The following is a 21,242-nucleotide window of genomic DNA, read 5'->3' as shown; positions in this document are numbered from 1 at the left end:
TTAATGCAATATTATGCATAATACGTTATCAATGAACTTTTGGCGGTAAACAGCCAAATTAACAACACTTTTTTTTTATCATCAAATGAAGTTAGGAATGATTTTTTTTTTTCATCGAGTTGATAAAGTTATGAACATAAAATTGGAATTAATCGTATTTACAAATTTAATACTCAAATTTATTTAAACAAAGTAAAATCGAAATTAATTTTATGTTAAAATTATCAAAAAGTAATAGCGCGTTTTGGAAAATAGAGAATTTATGTCCTATGTAATTAGTATGGGAAATAGTACGTTTTGCTTTGAGATTGGCAATAACGCGTTTTGGAATAATATATGGCAATGGGACGTTTTGACGTAACAACTAGTTGAGTTCTATATTTATATTATGGGCAATAGCACGTTATGGAACAAAGTGGCAATAGAACGTTTTGAAAACTAATAATATAGGCGATAGCACGTTTTGAAACAAATACCGAATTTAAGATCGATACCACTGAAAAAATAATCGTGATATCGAAAAAACAATTCCAAATTCATATTTCTCAGCATATTTACCATAAGAATCGATATCTAACTCGATTTCGATAAAAATGGCAATAGTGCGTTTTGGAATGTAGCCCTTCAAGTATTATATTTTTGTTTCATACTTAAGACGTATGAAATTAATATATAGTTGAAAGTACTTAATGTACCTACAAATAAATGAAAAATATCCTATACAATTCATAAATTATTTAAAAAAAGCAAACATTTAACATATAATATAAACATATTCAATACTACATACCTATTAACAAATATTTAAGAAGAAAAGCGTATTTGAGTTAATGTAAAATACCTGTTGATTGATTTTTGGACTATATCGTTTTTTGATTGTAATAATTTATTCATTCCATTTTTTTTCTGACAAAACAAAGTGCATATTTACAAACTACTTAAAATTTAAAAATAATCTCCAAATAATTAAACTTATAACGCATATTGTAGTAGTAATTCTAGTTAAGATGGTACCAGTCAGTAAAAAAAAAAAAAATAATTATTAGACTCTCCATAATGGCAAAACTGTGAGACTTTGGATTACCCGATTTTAATTCTATCAAAATTCTAACATTTAATAACTCCTCTGGAAAATCATCAAAGTACGTTTTTTTAATTTGAACTTTGATACGGTTAGAATATGTAAAATATGATAAAAATTTGCGTTTTTACAAGTTTTTTGCCAAAGTATAATAAAATTAATGTTGAATAAATTTGTATTTCTAAAATCTTTCTTGAACATTTTGTAGAGAAGGTGTTGATAAACGTAAGGATTATTAGGAATATTATAGAATTTGAATCGAGTAATCCAAAGTCTCACAGTCTCACAATATTGTCATTACGGAGAGTCTTAAAACGATAAATTTTTTGAATTTCGCATTTTGATACTCTTTTTTTATCGATTAATTATCTGTAATTTTAATATATTAATAATAAAAAAGATGATTTTTTTTAAGAAATGTCCTATCGTTTTTTAGTTTATTAAGTCTTTTTATTAATCTTAAAGACTATAAAGCCTCGAAAACAACATTTATAACGTACACTTATTTGATGTTACGTACCTATTATAAATAATATTGGTTTAAAGCGTGGTTGAACTAATATCAAGTATCTACCAGTTGATTGCTTTTTGTACTACATCCTTTTTAGACTTTCCGTAGTGTCAAATTTATAAGATTTTGTTTTACCCGATTTTAATTCTGTAAAACTTCTAACAATTTTTAATACCTTTTCTAGAGAACAGTCTGAGCGCAACAACAATTTAATAATTATTGCATTATTGCCAACGTTTATTTGTAAAAAACTAAAATGTATTTAATTAATCTCAAGTTGTGCATAAATATTATAATAATGTAATATTTTATTATATATTATAACGTGTGATTTGAGCTTTATATACATTAATTCTGTTGGCATTAAATTATTCTCCAATACCCTGGTCCTATTTAATCAAAATGTATTAGTATATGAGTTACAATAATTATTCACTCATGATACAAGGAACAGGTGATACGACTTGGGGGACTTCATAATATTATGTTTTATCCAGGATCATTATTACTAATTTAAATGTTATCATTATCAATGTACTTACGTTAGTGATAATAGGCTAGAACTAAACGCGTTTCTTTAAGTAATTCACGAATTAGATGGAAATTTCAGTTACACGGAATCCACATATTACTAATTTATTATTCTAATTATACCTAGCACACTCAAAGCATTTAATCAACATAATATAGACAAATACAAAATAAATCTGTAATTTACACTTATTATTCATTATAAAAATAAAAGAAAAATATAAAACGTAATTAATCGGTATAGATGTAGTTTTTCAAAACGTAAATCGTATTCACTAGTAATGGGTGACGAATAATCGTTAAAAAATTATTATTTATGAACATTTCATAAAAACATCTTTAGAAAAAACCAATATCAATAAAATATTATCATAATATTATTATAATTTATATTATATTAATATCTTACAGATAGAATATTTAATTAAGATATTCTAATAATACATATTATACTATAAAGTACAAAATTATATAAGGTAACATTATTTTGAAATAAAAAAATAAAATTAACAACAATAACAATAAAGTATTTTTAAACTTAAAATATATACCGAATTTAAAAATAAATAAAATTACTATAAAATGATTATACTAAGTATACAGAAGGATAAAATAAAAATATAAAGTTTAAAAACGAACTAAGTTTACCACGAATTTCGACAAAGTAAATAAAAAAAAGCAAACATGATCGAAAAGAACATTAATGTCATTGTTGTGTATCTGGATAAATTTTTATTAATTAATAATTAATAATTATTAAATAAATCTGTAAATAAAAATTAATTTTAAACATGTTATATTATATTAAAATGTTTCAATTAAATTTTCAGTTTATTATAGTTTTTCATTATAAACCTAAGTACTATTAATTTATTTCGAACAATAGTATTTAGTATTATGTCTAATGTAATAATAAATAAAGACCACAGCGATAACAGTTTAGATTTAAATTAAATTGTAACAAAAATTGTATATTTTACTATTAAATCGCAAGGTGATAATTTTTATATGATAGTGAATTATATAAACATATCATACAATAGTCAAACTGATACATAAATAAATAGGGTTATGGAAATATAAACGTATAGAACTAATAACAGTCACAACCGTCACGCCGTCACGTTATTTATTAGACTTTAACAATGGAGAAACTTACGATTTTGTTAGTCTTATTAGTTAGTTTATTGTGTAGTTGTGATAATTTTCAAAACGAAGGAAATAAACACAATGCATGTAAGTGAATAGCTTAATAAAAATGTGTTGATATTAATAGTAGCTAAATTTGTATAACAATATTATTTTCTTACTTAGATAATCTTCCACTGAAAACACGTGCTAGAAAAGACATAATAAAAACCAACAATATTCAAGATGAAGAGACACGGCATTTTACAATGGATGATGAATTAGTATTAGATCCATATCCTTCTAAGATACCGTAAATGATACTATGAATATAATAATAAATTATATATTTACTTATTCCATTATGATAAAATGTATTTCATTATCAATTTAATAATATAAAGTTTACATTATTCTAGGTCTTTAATGGATCCTTCAACTTCTATTGGATTTTTACAGCCACAAGAAATTAATCTCGCAGATCAATGTTTTCCTAGGCCACAATGTGACTTTTTTAACCCATTCAGAACCATGGATGGTAGTTGTAATAATCTACAATATCCGACTTGGGGACAAGCTAACACAGCAAGCACAAGAATTATTCAAGCTAATTATTCTGATGGTATTTATTAAATACTCGTATTACAAATTATTTTAAGCTTAAATGTTATTACGAAATAAGTATAATTTTAGGTTACGCACAACCAAGAAAATCAGTATCAGGACACGAATTGCCAAGTGCCCGAAAAATACGTACAGCCATATTACAAGATGTTGACAAATCTTCACCAAAAATTAATTTATTTGTTATGCAATATTCTCAAATAGTTACACATGATACAGAATTCACTATACTTAAAGAATTAGGTTAGAGTTTAAAACAAATTATGCTATGCTGAATATAAATACAAATAATTTATATTTTGTATAATCAAAATATTTTTTAAATTGTTGACTGCAAAAGTGTAAGTCATAAAATATGTAACATTATAATTTAAATTATGAATAATTTAGACAAGTATATTTTAAACTATTAAATAAAATAATTAAATTCATAGGAAAAATACAAAACAATAGTAGAAAATAAAAATCAACTCCTTAATTTACTACCTAACAACTTCACCAATTTCTTGTAACTTATTACTATTTAAAAATTCAAAATGCTGTATTTTCAAACATAAGCTCTGTTAGATTTAAATTGCACACATACAAGTACAATAAACTCAATAAAACCAAAACATAAAATTTATATTTAAAATTTTCACCAAAAATTGGTTAACTTACAAATTTGAAACCTCCACATCAAGTGTTATATTAGGGCTTGGAAATTTTAGGAACTAAAAAAGACAAAATATGGATTAAAATAATGTTAAAATTAAAGCAAAAAAATTATTCTGAATTCCATGATAAAATAAATATATTAGATGTTGTGAATAAATTAATAATATACATAAAAACTGTTTATAACTGGTTGGCATTTTGACATATTATTGTGCTAAAAATATGATTAAAAATATTTTTTCACTATTTTTATAATTACGATTAATACCTTTGTTGAAAATTTTGAGTTTTATATCCAATATTAATTGAAATATACAGGTTAAGAAAGAAAAAAATCAATTTTTTTAGAATAGTATGAAATAATAGGCGTATAAAATCAATGAAATATACACTTTTTTTTAGCTAAAATTGACAAAATATGCATTTTCAATTTTTCAACTTTCCATTGTACAGTTCAGATTTCTAATTTAATCTGCTATTAATTGAGAGCATACAGAACAATATGTAATTCCTACAACTTCCAAGCCCTAGTTATAAAATAAACAGTAATTAATAATGCTACTGTATCTTTACACTAGTTTCTTATCTTGACACTATTACATGGTATTTTATAAATTTTAGTAGGTTCATTAAAAATTTATAATAATCAATATTACTTATCCATTTTATGCGTGTTTTAAAAAGATACATATATTTTATTTTTATTATTTTATCTTGCAAAATTTAAAAAAATAATGTTTGTAATACGCTATTGGGTATCAATCCAAAATACAAAATTAATGATTTATAATTACTGTAATAATTCTAAATTATTTCATATTGATAAAATTTAAATGATTTAAATATATTATAAAAGGATCTAATGGTCCACTAAAGTGTTGCAATAAGGATGGTTCTACACCGGAGATTATACCAAAAGAATGCCTTCAAATTAAAATCTCAGATGATAATAACTCACATTCAAAACACCGATGTTTATCCGTTCCAAGAGTGCTTGACACGTCGGATCGTGGTTGTAATATTAAACCAGTCAGACAAGTAAGTGTTTGTACTCTTTTGATTGAACGATATCAGTTTATTACGATGAAACAAATATATATATATTACAACAAAAAATTAACAATTATTTGTTGATTTTTTATTTTTTTTTTAAATTTTATTAGATGAATGGGGTATCCAGTTTTATTGATGCATCAATATTATATGGATCAGACCATGAAACATCGCGTTCTATAAGAACATTCAAAAATGGAAAGCTCAGACGGCAATTGGGACCTAATGGAAAATCTTATCTACCTAATGTGAAAAAAGCAACAGAATTGTGCAATGTCACTTATGATAGCACAGTATGTTACGTTACGGGTAATTAGAGCATGTCAATATGAACAAATACAATACTAATTATTTAATATATTTTCTTGTAATAATTATTGAGATGTAGGTTAATTATATTATCTAATATGAATAATTTAACGAATATTTAACAAACTTGATGAACATAACAATTCCTAAATACCTTTATTAGTTAGGATTATTTTAAAAAGTTAATTTATTAATAAATATGTACATATCATAATATAATATATTATATATCATGTATTATTATTAAAGATACATTTATAATAGTAAAATTGAAAAATAACCAATACAATAAATTAAATACGTCAATAAAATACCTACCTTGATAATAAAACCTTGATATTTGAATCTCGGTAACTTAAATTTCACAGGGGTCAAAAATAATTTTTAAGTTATCAAAATCTTAAAAAAATATTGATTTATTTTTAAAATATAAATGATGTTTACATTAAAGAAATAAAAAAATTCAAATTATTATTATTATTACATTTAAAATATAGTATCTAGTTAATAAAAATAATCAGATTTTCATCTATAGTATATACATACTTGCATGCTATCATTTGCATTATAACTCAATAGTAATGATTTTATTAGTTTAAAAATTTGTGATTTTTTTGACTCGTCAATCAAAAGTGGTCTTAATTTTTCTATGTCCGACATATTCATTCCTAGCAAAAGTTGTTAACCTTTCTTTGCTATATTTCCACCTGAACTAGATTATGCTTTAAATATGAATATTTTTTCAGTTAAATATTTAAATAATAATTCTGTTTTATCGACATTAAAAATATTGTCAGGTGAATAATTTTCTTGATCTTTGGAAAATTATTAATCCATATCATATATTTTTGTACATCATCTACAATGTCAATGTCACAATAAATTTAAAAACCACGTTATTTCTAATTTTCAAATTTGTTAATTATTCACTACTGACTTTAAAGTGTTCACGCCCTAATTTATGCCCATACTCTTCAAATTTTTATCATAAAATGAGTTCATTAAATGGATTTTTTTTTTATCAAGACATTGATGAAACTATTTTAATAAACAAAATTCTACATTTAAGTATTTTCTTAGATTCAATTTTATTTAAGAGTTATTGAGTTTATATTAAACAATTTAAAATTACTTTTTATTTTTATTATAGTATACAACGTACTCACTAAAATTCCAAATTTCTTGGCTATATCTTATTTTTTTATTTTCAATAATTTTAAGCAAATTCATTTTTTTCTGCAAGTAATAATGTTATCAAGTTATTTATTATTGTTATTATTATTATTATTTTTTAACCATAACCTTAGGAAAAAACTTCAATTATAAAATAACAATGCAAAACACACTTTAAATATTTTATATATTTTTCAAGAGAGGAAGTTTTCTACTCTAGACTAAATAATTGAGATACTATAAATATCAAGTAAATAGTTAAAAATAAATAGAAATTACCTTAATTAAATTATATTTGCAAAATTATTTCAAAGTTTATTTTATATACTTAAATATAATTTTTCTTATTTTGAGTAAGATCAAAATTTTCTATTTCCAACCAATAATACGTGTTACTTTTATTAATACAAATATAGTACTAAATCGTAAAATGAATTATTTTTTGACATAGTTGTATAAATATATAAATCGATTAAAATATTGTATAGGTATAAGTAAACTTCAGAAGAAGCAAAAGCTGCAATATTTTTCATTAATAAACAATTTATACATTTATAATCTCCATTCATTGTTTTGAGTTTATACTAAGTAACCATTGCCGGCGACCGGTCCTCGTCTAGCGCGACTTATCTTTCTGTCCCGCCTAGGCCTTTACGGCGTTGATGGGAGAGTTGGCGATATCGTGTCTTTACCAAATACCAGAGGTGGTGGTGGTGACAGTGTAGACCAGTCGCTGCGGTGCTTGTACTTTGTACCAGCGGCCGTTGCGTAGGTACCGTGTCATAATATACACACTAAAGAAAAAAAGAAAATTAGTAATTAAATTTTATATATTTATTAACTTTGAAAAAACAACTCAATTATGTAAAAATAGTTTTTAATTGTAACCAAGTTTAATATTATTGAAATTATAAACATTATATAGTAAAAATTCAAATGATTCTTCCGACCAATATTCGTTAATAAACAGATTTTAAGTATATTGAAGTTCAAAAATAATCTTAATATTTTTAAGAATTTAATAAAATTTGGATATTGTATCTTTTTCTGTCTCTAGTGCAATAGAACAAAAATAAGTGTATTTTGAAATTGTTAAAATCTTATGTAAAATTGAAACTTTATTTTTTTATTTTGGATACATGCTAGATAATATGTTGAATTTGTATTAAATACATAATTTAATAATCATAAGTTATTAAATAAAATAATAAAGGATAAACTTAAATCGTATGCATATTAATACATTTAATATAATAGATCTGTCATCATTTTTAAATGTTGTAAAACCTTTTTATTTTGGGTATGTGCGTATAATATTATAATATATTGTGTATTCGTGTTTATTAGGTGATCCAAGAGTTAACATACAACCAGACATGGCAGTTGTTACAATTTTACTAATGCGACTACATAACTATTTATGTGACGAGCTTAGAAGCTTAAACCCCAAGTGGGATGATGAGCGAATATACCAGGAAGCCAGGAGATTACTCATCGCAATGCACCAACATATTACATATAATGAACTCGTTCCAGTGATTTTAGGTTAGCCATATCTCATTATCAATAAGTTTAATAATTGTGTGTTAGAAAGATACTAATTTGATTCAAGGTATTACCACTTTGAATACAAAATTGTATTTTATTCTTGTATACTTTATACGTTGATGCATATAAATAATCATCTATAACTGTTTATATTGTATTGCATACTCGGAAACAAACCGATAGTTTAGAAAAAATCAATAGGTACTTACAAAATTATTTGAAATATAATGGTTATTTCATAAAAATAATAACAAAAAACTTTTTTTTTATGCTTATTTATAAGTAATTATTTATTTATTTATTTACAGAATAAAAATTTGTATAACGTTTTCAAATTGTATAACTAATATTAATCATAATATTTATTAGCATCATTCAAGCTATATAAAATATAACTATAGATTTATTTTATTTAGTTTATTTACATTACTCCACACATTTTAAAAATTTTAGTTTACCTACTATAAATACTTAAGTGTAAATTTTCATATTTTTAATGTGTAAGTTAATTAATTTTTCAAATTCTTAGAGCATTAAACGCACCTACAACCCTGGTTAATAATTATCATTGATTATATGTAATATTATTAAAAATAAAATTAATAATTAAATAATAGTTATTAATTATTATAAATGATTAAATCAAATACGCATACGCTTTAGGTATTACCAGAAAAAATAATATTATTATTTTTAATATCCTCAGGAAGAGATTTTGCTAGGGAAAACTATTTACTGCCGTTGACTAAAGGATTTGACGATAGTTACGACCAATATTTAAATCCAACTACAACAACTAGTTTTACAGCCGCTGCTTTTAGATCATTGCATAGCTCCATACGTGGATTTATTGAGTAAATAAAATAACACAAACAAAGATTTTGTATTGTTTCATGTTTCATTATAATATTTTTATTTCGTTACAGATTAGTGAATGAAGCCCGAAAAATAACATCTAAAATACGATTGAGTGATTTTTTTTTTAAACCCGATATAATACAAAAACAAGATAATTATGATAGCTTCACCAGAGGATTACTAACGCAAAAAGCACAAGAAGTAGATCAATATTTTACAGAAGAGGTATATAAAATTTAACTTTTATGCAAAAGGTCGTGGTAACAATAAATATTTTTAAAAAAATGGTTATCAAATTGTTTTATTATTTGTGTAGATTAGTGAGCTTGCAGTCAGAATACCGGACAGACATCAACATATTGATTTGATCAGTGTAGACTTGGAACGTGGTAGAGATTACGGAGAGCCATCTTACAATAAATTTAGACAACTCTGTGGATTAAGTGAAGCCAAAACCTTTGATAACTTGATCGATCAAATGGATAAGAAAGTAAGATCATATTATTTTGTATAATACAAATGTACAATATATATTTATTGAAAATCAATGATTAATCAATTAATTGTTTAACGAAGGACATAGATGCCTTATCAAAAATCTATGAACATGTTGACGATGTTGATTATTACGTAGCTGGTCTCTTAGAAAAATCAAAACCCGGATCCATGTTAGGTCATACATTCCAATGTGTTGTTGGAGAAATGTTTTTTAGATTGAAGTATGGTGATCGATTTTATTATGAATTTGGCCATCAGATAGGTTCTTTTAAATTAGGTAACCTATACTCATTTAATATGGTAATATACAATTATTATTATTATTATTATTATACAGTAGTAATATTTTTCTTACGATACCACTATTCTCTAACCTTTATCATCATTTATCATAGTTATTTGTAATATTATTTTTTGAACAGGTCAACTCAACGAAATAAGAAAAACAACATTAGGACTTATCGTGTGTATAACATCTGATATTTATTCTGTACAACGTAATATGTTTGAAATACCCAGTAGTCGGTGAGTACCTCTTACCGCACAATAATATATTTTTATTATAATCGTTATAGATATGAACTGTTTCTGTATACTTTAATATTTTTATAAAACGGATAAATAAAAAAATCGTTAATTTTTAGTTTATATTTTATACTGGTTGTGAATGGTGGATTTTTCAAATATCACAATATTGTATTTATATCACACGTCTACTCAAAATATCGTTTAAATAACACACTTATCATGGGGTAACGAGTTAATAGTTGAACATCACTTTGTCGTATATGCCAATCTATTCAATGTATAGACTAATACACACACAATTAAAATATAACACTTCATTAAAAACAGTGCTTGAAACTGACCACGAACACAATCACCATATACAAGAACCCCTTTTCACTCTATCTTATCTCTTATAATAATTAACCAAATTGTAACATAATTATCATTAGTTAATCAAAACTACTTATATATATAATATAATTATAATAATTATTATTTATTACATAATTATTTTCTAAAATTAATTATGAATAATATATTAATTTTTTATAGCTACATATTTCATTGTATACAAATTTAGGTTTGATTTTTTTTCAGTAATTAAGTAGGTACTTATTAATTAAATGTTTTCATAACCTAGATTTGAATTCTTAAAATATTTTGTATTACTATCTAATTTAATTTTTACATAATATACCAAAACGCATAATATAACAGTTGAACAATACTTATAGTTAAATTAATGTCAAGGTAATTAATAATTCACAGAAACAAAACATATGTGATTGAAAAAATAAATTATTTTGTAATATATTGTATTTATAATTTTTTAGTAATCCATTGGTACCTTGCAACTCTATACCAAAACTCAATTTATCTGCCTGGAAGGAAGAGTAAAATAAGTATTATATTATTGAATTACTTACATATATACTTTTTATATATTGTACACCTTTCAAATAACAAACGTCAATTTTAAAACTTTTTTTGGAAAAATATATAATTTATTGTATATATATATTTATATTTTATTCAAATAAATGTTAGAAAAATACTTTTGGTTTTCACGACGTATTTCATCGTTTTATCTTCACCTGTTTTTAATTCGTATTCCTCTAAATGAACATAATAATAAATATATGTTAATTTGATTAAAATAGCTGAAATATTGAAATATTTTATGGCTTTATTTTCTTCCGTCAAAATTAAAACTATTGTCTGTTGAACGTGACTATTATAACATTTTACGGTACAAAACAATAACTTTAAATGAATTAATTTTTAATATTAACTATTTTAGTAACGTCATAATCTTAAAATAGTTGGAATACTATCGTATTTTTTAATTCATTGTTAAAACGATAAAAAAACTAAATTAAAAAAATTATAAGAAGTTTTTAAAACTAATTTTTTTAATAAATTATACTAGAATATAAACATTACACAATATTATTATTATTATTATTATTACGATATAGTTTTAGACATAAATTTTAACATTTTTAACTATTTAGTAACTCGAAGGTACCAATCCAAGACGACCACAATTAAAATTTAAATAAAATATAAAATATCACATGCCGTCTGAAAAAATCTGTATCATTGCCGTAAACCTTCTCATGTGCAGGGGGAGGAGTATTCAAATTTGTATACATTAATTGAAGTTTTTAATTTGCACAAAAATGGAGGTGTGTATTTTGCACCACTGCAAGTAGCCGAAAATGGTATTTGTAATTCACATCAAAATAAAAGTAAGTAATATTCACCACCGTAGATAGTTGAAAATAGTGTTTGTAATTTGCATCAAAATGAATATATATTAGTAATGTACACTATTGAATAGTAATTGATATTTAAAGGTATAAATTGTTTGGAATATTTGAATACAAAATTACAAATTATATATTTTAAAAGAAATTGATAGCTACTAATAAATTAGACTCGACAGACCCAAATGACAATACATTTTCAAAATTTCTAACTATCTATTGCCTTATCAAGTAATCAAATCAAAGTTTGACGTTCCATTCTCTATCGGAATCACGTTACATCGCATTATAATACAGTGTTATTATTAAATTTACATTAATATATATATATATATATATATATATATATATATATATATGTTTATTAATTATTATAATATTATATAATGTATAAGTCATTATATTATTGTTATGAGGTTTAGCTTTTAAATCAATGCAGACATACCATATAGAACGATGTAAATACTTAATAAGTAAATGAAATAACCATTCAGAATCTATTAACGGAATATTCTGTGTCTTTAGCTTCTTATATCTTAATAAATGATATTCTACTATTGAAACTTGTAAAATTATTCTTTCGATAACATCTATCTTAAAATAATCGATTATAATTTTGGTACAAATTACATTTACTATTTCTTACTAACCTGTGATGGTGTAAATTACAAACGCAGCCTAAAAATGTTGGTGCAAATTACACATGTTTATAAATATTTAGGATTAGTTTTAGTGTAAATTTAATATACCTAAATTAATTTGTTAGAATTTGTTAAAATAAATTCTCATATATAATTGACATTGTCATATTTAATTTATTTTTCAAACTTTACTAAATTCGATGGTGTACAAAATAAGTTAATAACTGTGTAATTAAAAATCTTTACCTAAATAAAATTCATAAAGTGATAACTACTGCTTATATGTACCTGTGAACCAACAAGGTTAGTTAACCAAAAGCCATAATTACTATGTTTAATGTAACAAGCATCAATTTAATGGCTACAATAGTGTAATTTTTAATACTATTGTTATAATTTTTAATGACGTGTATTTAAGAACGATTTGATACATTTTGCGAGATAGTATTGTTTTAGCATATTTAAAATTCAAACCTATAAATAGGTAAGTAGGGTTACCGCAATCTAAACATACATAGGTAAGACCTTAATGCGTTTCAGTTGTGACCGTCGCATTGTAAATAGTTACTAAAAAAATGAAAAGAATCATCGTTTTACTGTCCCTTGTTTGCGTATCAAATACATGTACATTTCATGAAAATGAAGAAACTGGACTTAAACCAGGTAAATATAACTAAAAATAAAATCATATAGCTAAGTAATAGTTATTCGTAGGTATACATAACATTTTAATACCTAATTCGTATTATTACTTATATTTACTTAGTTAAAAAAAATCAACCAGAACCACACAGTATATTTATTAAAAATACCCCCAAAAAAAACAATTTTTTTCGTGGTGGAGGAACTCAAAATTTAACGATGAGAGATGAACCAGCAGTTTTAGATCCAAAACCAGCTAAAATACCGTAAATTAATATTAAATTATAAATTTGTATCAACAATTTTTGCTTTACATGTTAATGTTATTGTATTATTCGTTTTCATCAGATCTCTTATGAATACATCAAACGCTTTTGGAATGTTAAAACCAATAGAAATTGACCTTGCCGATAGATGTTTTCCTCAGCCCAGGTGTAATCCCATTTTACCATTTAGAACCATAGATGGCAGCTGTAATAACTTACAATTTCCAGTTTGGGGACAAGCAAATACAGCGAATACCCGAATTATCGAAGCAAATTATTTTGATGGTAATTAATTAGTATATATCAAATATAATTCTTAATTCTTTTAATTCTGTTATCTATGTTTTTTTTTTTGTTTAATAACAATAACATTATAAATGTGTTTTAAAAAAAAAAAAAAAAAAAAAATGTTTAATCAGGTATAGAAAAATGTATAATAATATATAAAAAAATTAAGGTAAATCGCAGCAAAGAAAAGCGATTTCGGGTCGCGAATTGCCTAATTCCAGACATATACGAACGAAATTATTCTTAGACATGGATAAACCTGCACCAGAACATAATGTATTGGTCACACAATTTGGACAAATGATTGCACATGATACTGAACTGGCATTTCCTAAGCTCTCAGGTAAAATTTTTATGATAAAATAAATTGATTTTTTTACATATAACATATTGAATATGTTTTATAATTACCAAAAATAGTATTTCATGCTAAGAAATATAAATAGTTTCACAAAAAAGAAGGTCTGTTAGCCCAGTTAATAATATAAATGATTGTTACTTGTTAGTCGTAGAACTTAAATAGATTCTAGTTTCACTTAGATTACTTCACTAATAATAATTATCATTAACCATTAGTGATATAAAAGTATTATTGTAAATGTATATAAACTAATAATTATACATTGTATTAATCAATATTTTTTTTACATTTATTACAACTTCATAATAAATTATTACAGATACCATTATATCTTTAAGAAAAAAACAGATAATTTTGACAAAAACAGATGTATTTTGTTATGAGTTATGAATTATATGACTCATTGGTATTTTGTATAGGTACTTAAAATATTACTAACACGAACACTGATTCAATAGGTGTTTGTATTTCATATATTCATACCACTAGTACTTACCCAAACCTATTTTATCCATAATTTTAAAGTTATTTTTATTTAACTCCTTATTTATTAAAATATGTTTTAATTTTTACTCAATATAAGTTAAGTAAAAAAACTTTTAAGTAGAATTTTTTGATAAATTAAAAAAATTGTGCGTAAACGAACTGATTTTATTATTATAATATTATAATAATATATTTACAGATGTATAATAAAACAAATTAAACACAAAAAAAAATATTAAATACTCACAGAAAAAAAAAATGATAATTTTCATTTTAACTCAAGTGATTATAATTTCACTAATAAACATATATTTTAATTAAGTTTATAAAATTAAAAAAAAAATGTAAATATTTATTTACAATAAAATTCGTTGAACGTTGTTTAAGACTATCAATACTTTCGTACGTAAAAAACGCTTAACTTATTTTTTTTCGAAATTGAAAATTATACTTTTTTTGTCTGTGTTACACAAATAATTAAAAATTATAAATTGCTTAAATATTTTTGAATTTTTAAATTAAAAAAATATATGGATTACAGAAATTTAATTATTTAAATCAGCCATAAGTTTAATAAAATATGTCATAATAATAAAAATGTATTGTTGTATTTAAGGAAATGGTGGTAAACTTGAATGTTGTAACCTTGACGGCACAACTCCGCGATTTCTACCTAAAGGGTGTCTTCCAATTACTATCCCGCAAGACGATCCTGGTTCGAAAAAACGATGTATGTCCATTCCTCGAGCAGCTGATACGTCAGACATAGGTTGTCAAATCCAACCGGTTCGGCAAGTAAGCATGATATAATATAATTTCATATCTTTATAGGCTTATTTAAATTTAAAATTTAATATAAATTAAATAAATTGTTATATTTTTCTCGTTGTAATTACTAATTTGGAATTTTAGCTTATTGGTGTTACTAGTTTTATTGACGGTTCGGCATTGTACGGTTCAGATGATGTTACATCAAGGAGTTTACGTACATTTAATAATGGCAAACTGAAAATACAATCTGGACCAAACGGAAAATCATATTTACCAAATGTAAAAAAATCAACACAATCGTGTAATGTCCTCACAGATAACACAGTATGCTACACTTCAGGTAATTAAAATTTTGTTCATGAAAATCGTTCAAGGTCTTTCCGATTAAGATAGTTGATTTCTAAAATCAGTATTCATTTAGCATTAATTATTAAAATCATTTCATTAATCAATCATAATTAACTTATATATTTATTGGAATAAACGCCAATTAACTATTAACAATTAAGAGATAATTAAATACTTTTAAACATAAATAATTAAAAATGTTATTGGTCTATACTATAATTTTATGAACTTGCACACTCAAAATAATAATGTATATTTTTCAATTGTATTTTTTTCTTAAGAATATTAATGTAACGTATTTTTAAATTACAAAATGTCATCTATAAAATTAACACCATTACTATAATATAATAAATTACAGTATCATAAAAAATGGAAATAACTTAATTTTCATATAGACTGTTTTAAAGCTTAAAGGCATAAAATAAAATTTGTCTTAGTAATTATAAAATATTCGAACAAATATATTTCTTCTTTAGCTACGTTAAAAACCGTGAAATTAACTGAAACAAAATATGAACCATTAATCATCCCTATTAAGTAAAATATTAATTAATAATTAAATAACTATCAGCAAAATAACAAAAATACGCTTTACCAAAAAATAGGTAGGCACAATGATTTTTATCAAACAACGATGCATTAAATATTCACATATATTTATATATTATGTCACGGGTTGTTTTTTTCTTCGAGTCGAAATCTATAACGTACCATTGAATGCATATAATAAATTCTTTAATGGTTTTAAAAACTACGAGTTTAACGACAAAATTAATTGTATTTGCATAATTTCATAACTGTCAGACAGTTATCTAAATGAAATTTTAAATATATATTATATTTAAAGCTCATTTATTTATACATATCTAATTTAATTTTCTATACATAAATATACATATATTGTTATTGTTATTTTATTAAATTCTGTTTTACGCAATTAACTTACTTTATCACCATATATTTGCTGCATACAATTTAAATTTCATTCAGGGGATCCAAGAGTTAATCAACATCCCAACATGGCAGTCAACACAATTTCCTTATTGCGATTACATAACATAATATGCGACGAGTTCAAAAGATTAAATCCCGCGTGGAACGATGAAAAATTATACCAAGAAGCTAGGAGATTACTCATCGCAATGTATCAGCATATTACGTACAATGAATTTGTTCCGGTAATTTTGGGTAGGTGATCACTATTTTTTATAAATATCTACCTATTAGATTATCAATAAAAATTAAAAATATTGTAAATGCATACATCAAATACATTCAACTATAAAACTATGCGTACCTATAATATACTGTTATTGTCACACATATTAAATAATTACAGGAAGGGATTATTCTAGAGAAAATAGATTGCTACCGTTAAGTCAAGGCTTTGACAATAATTATAATGAAATCTTAAACCCAACTACATTTACTAGTTTTACCGCTGCTGCGTATAGAGCTCTTCACAGCTATATACAAGGATCTATGGAGTAAATGAAACATCATAATGTTGTTCTACGTAACTCATTTAAATGTAATCAATAATAATGTATTTTGCAGTTTGGTTAGTGAATCCAGGCAAACCACGTCAACGTTACGTCTAAGTGATGTTTTTTTAAGACCCGACATAGTACAAAATAAAGATAATTATGATAGTCTCATTAGAGGAATGCTAACTCAACATGCGCAGGGTCAAGATCAATTTTTTACAACAGAAGTATTTTATTTTGGTTTTTATTTTTGTTTTAAATTATTTTATATGTAAAGAAAAATACTATTCGCTACAAAAAATGAGTTAATTATTTGATTTAGATTACTGAATTTCTATTCAAAACCCCGAACAAAACGGACGGTGTTGACTTGATCACCTTAGATTTAGAACGTGGACGAGATTTCGGGGAACCTTCCTATAATAAATTCAGGCAACTATGTGGATTGAAAGCTGCTAAAACATTTAGCGATTTAACTGATCAAATAAGTAAAAAAGTAAATAAAAATGCATGTAACCGTTCGTTGACGTATTATATAATACAATAATTATCTATATTATCTTATAAATTTAAAAAATGTTATGCAGAACGTTGACGCCTTAGCTAGCATATATGAACATGTGGACGATATTGACTATTATGCAGCTGCAACTTTAGAAAAACAAAAACCGGGTTCCATATTTGGGCATACATTCCAATGCATTATTGGTGAAATGTTTTTCAGATGGAAATTTGGTGATCGATTTTATTATGAATTTGGAAACCAACCAAGTTCTTTTAGATTAGGTAACGTTGACAGTTATGCAATTTAAATACTTAAATTTTTATGTTCATTGAAACTGTTTAATATATACATTTATATTTTTTTATTTGAAAAAAGACCAACTTAATGAAATACGAAAAACGACATTAGCTTTCATGATGTGTGTGACGTCAGATATTCGATTTATACAACGAAATGCATTTGATGTACCCAGTAGCCGGTGAGTACTTTAAAATATTAATGTTTATAATTTAGACTGATTTCGCCTAACCTTATGAAATACGTCATACGTAATCAGGTCTTAAAAAAACGTAGGTATAATTTAATTTCCATTATGTGTTCAATTATTCTATAGAAAATAAAAAAAGTATACAATTGATAATATCATACTATTAAGATAAAATAAAAATTCTATGATTAATGAAAATTTCTTATTAAATCTATTCTAATAATATTATAAAGCTGAAGGATTTGATTGTTTGAACGCGCTAATCTCAGGAAATACTGGTTCGAATTGAAAAATTATTTTTGTGTTGAATGGTCCATTTGTCGAGGAAGGCTTTAAGCTATATAACATTACGTTGTGACCAATAAGAGCGAAGTATCAATTAAAAATGTTGTGAAAACGGGAAAAATAAATAATAATAATAAAAAAATATATATGAATATAGAGTGTACCACAGTCTGCAAACATATACAAATATTATTATTATATTTTATCCGTGTAAGATACACCTGTACATTATTAAAATAAACTAAAAATAGTAACAATAACAACGAAAATAATATGATATTAATATATTATCGGAAATAGCACAGCCGAGTAATCGGCATAATATTTTATAATGCCTAGAACAAGAACTCAGCTTTCTTGGTAAATCTAATTATTCATAATATTGTCATAAAAAATATGATACATTGTCTCTGCGGATTTCACAATCCTGCGTCACCATATATGAAGGAAAACATTTGTTCTAAAAAGTACTCTAAGTATTTTATTTCTGAAGTACTTTAAAATATATTATTTTAAAAACTTTTTAATCGCGATCATAATAACATAAATTGACGCGAAATCGCGGAAAACAGCTATACTTATTATATAATTAAAGATAATAATATAATCTATGAAATGTTTTTATTAATTTACCTATAAAATGATTAAAATAAATAAAATTCTAAAATATTGATTCAAAAATTTATAAAAAAATTGTTTTTTTTATTCGGTGATAAAAATAAATGAGAATTTATTGTTTAACATTGACAATAATTTTGACATGTATACGAATTACGAAAAAAGCATCGTTACTGGTCGGCGAGCAACGTCGAGTAATTCATTATATAAAATAAAACATTATATTATAGTTAATACTTTTAATGGACAATGAAGTGCACGAAATCAGCTTGTTAATAAATAAAAATAATAATTTTTTTCTTTCTTTCAGAAATCCTTTGGTATCTTGCAATTCAATAACAAAACTCAATTTGGCTCCTTGGATAGACAATTAATGAAAATATCGTGTCAATCTCTTTTATTATATATATTTATATACTTTGTATCATGTAGTATATAAGTATAGAATATTATAAATTTATGATTAGATATTAAACAAGTTTATTGTTAGAAATTAGAACGAAATAGTTATACATGTACTACGTGAAAGATAGTTAAAAAAAATTGTTTTTATATTTAATATATATAAACTTTTTACTTTTTAAACAATCAAAAATATTAAAATATTATACTGAGAAATGATTTCTTTTGAGTGTTTTCTTCATAAACTTTTAACCACACGCCACGTAAAATCTTTGGCATGAATACATGGAATACATTGGTTATTGGTTATTATTGATATTTGTATAGTAGTGTAAAAGAAAAATTATTTCGGTAGACATTTCTACTAAATATTATCGTTTAAATCAATATTTTCAAATTAGTAATTAAAAATATTTGTATATACCTATCGAGTTAATAAAATAAGGATATCTTACAAACGTATTCTAGTCTCTTAAAAACTATTATACGAGTTATATTATGTCGTTAAGTTCTGAGTGCACCATTAACTTAAAAGTTAGGTTTGTTGAATCATATTATGATAATAAATTATTACCTATATACTATTATATGATATTTGTTTTTGGCAAAAATATATCTTATTATTATAATATAAATATAAAAAAATACTAAGTATAAACTATACCTAAGTTAATTTAAATATCAAACCAATTACCGGTATTATATTATAAATTAAAAATAAGTAGAATAATACAATAATTTATTAACAACAAAAACATTTTAAATCTCAAATATCAATGTGTTTCAGTTATTATATCGTTACACCATAAGTTAATAAAAGTTAAAATATAAAGACAATTGCAGTTATTCATTTATTGTTACTTATTGGTGTATCGCATGTCCATCAAAACGTGAAAAACTGGTAAAGGTTTACTTGTTTTAATTTGAAAAACATTTTTTGAGATACTAATCTAATTTAGTTTTGAAAGGCAAAAATGCAGTGTCGTGTGTAATAATTTGATTAAATTGCATCATAAGTAAATTATGTACCTACAGCGGCTATAGGTAGAGGATAATCTTTATCTATGAAAACAGTTGTTCATATTATGTACCTGAGACCTAACAATTGATAATTCATAAGTTAATTTCCCTTTTCTTGTTTGGCTATTATCTTAAATTTAATTTTATTCATATGTCATATAAATAATAATATTTACTAAGCAATACTATATGAATAGTTTGATTGAATAATTTGTATATTCGCTGTTTTAGCTTATCCCAAATTGGATTATCTAAGTCATTACAACTACCATTCATGGTTATTCTATATACTTTTATATCAATACTTGATATCACAACGGGCTTGGAAAGACGTTTGTTGGTAAAACTAATATCTGACAGGCTTAAGAGTTCAATAAATTTT

The 21,242-nt window shown here is 24.2% G+C and overlaps 2 protein-coding genes across 2 annotated transcripts; both read left to right on the top strand.

The window, feature by feature from the left end:
- Positions 1-3,172: 3,172 nt before the first annotated feature.
- Positions 3,173-11,446, top strand: LOC112592527 (peroxidase-like). Its single transcript, XM_025336613.1, has 13 exons — positions 3,173-3,359; positions 3,438-3,564; positions 3,671-3,873; positions 3,945-4,118; positions 5,389-5,570; positions 5,696-5,894; positions 8,415-8,612; positions 9,322-9,469; positions 9,542-9,698; positions 9,790-9,963; positions 10,050-10,248; positions 10,394-10,496; positions 11,315-11,446. Exons 1-13 carry the CDS (start codon positions 3,269-3,271, stop codon positions 11,376-11,378), a joined length of 2,019 nt encoding a protein of 672 aa, XP_025192398.1. The 5' UTR covers positions 3,173-3,268; the 3' UTR covers positions 11,379-11,446.
- Positions 11,447-13,388: 1,942 nt separating this feature from the next.
- Positions 13,389-19,965, top strand: LOC112591436 (peroxidase-like). The gene is made up of 13 exons (XM_025335256.1): positions 13,389-13,554; positions 13,658-13,799; positions 13,882-14,084; positions 14,257-14,430; positions 15,551-15,729; positions 15,847-16,045; positions 17,047-17,244; positions 17,396-17,543; positions 17,614-17,770; positions 17,866-18,039; positions 18,131-18,329; positions 18,424-18,526; positions 19,749-19,965. The coding sequence occupies exons 1-13, from the start codon at positions 13,467-13,469 to the stop codon at positions 19,810-19,812; spliced, it is 2,028 nt and encodes a 675-aa protein (XP_025191041.1). The 5' UTR covers positions 13,389-13,466; the 3' UTR covers positions 19,813-19,965.
- The last annotated feature ends 1,277 nt before the right edge of the window (positions 19,966-21,242 follow it).

This window comes from Melanaphis sacchari, unplaced genomic scaffold, assembly GCF_002803265.2.
Source record: "Melanaphis sacchari strain LSU unplaced genomic scaffold, SCAv2.0 Contig0_pilon_pilon, whole genome shotgun sequence".
Classification (NCBI taxonomy): domain Eukaryota; kingdom Metazoa; phylum Arthropoda; class Insecta; order Hemiptera; family Aphididae; genus Melanaphis; species Melanaphis sacchari.
Note: the sequence above shows the minus strand (reverse complement) of the source record. Positions and strands in the feature narration are given on the sequence as shown.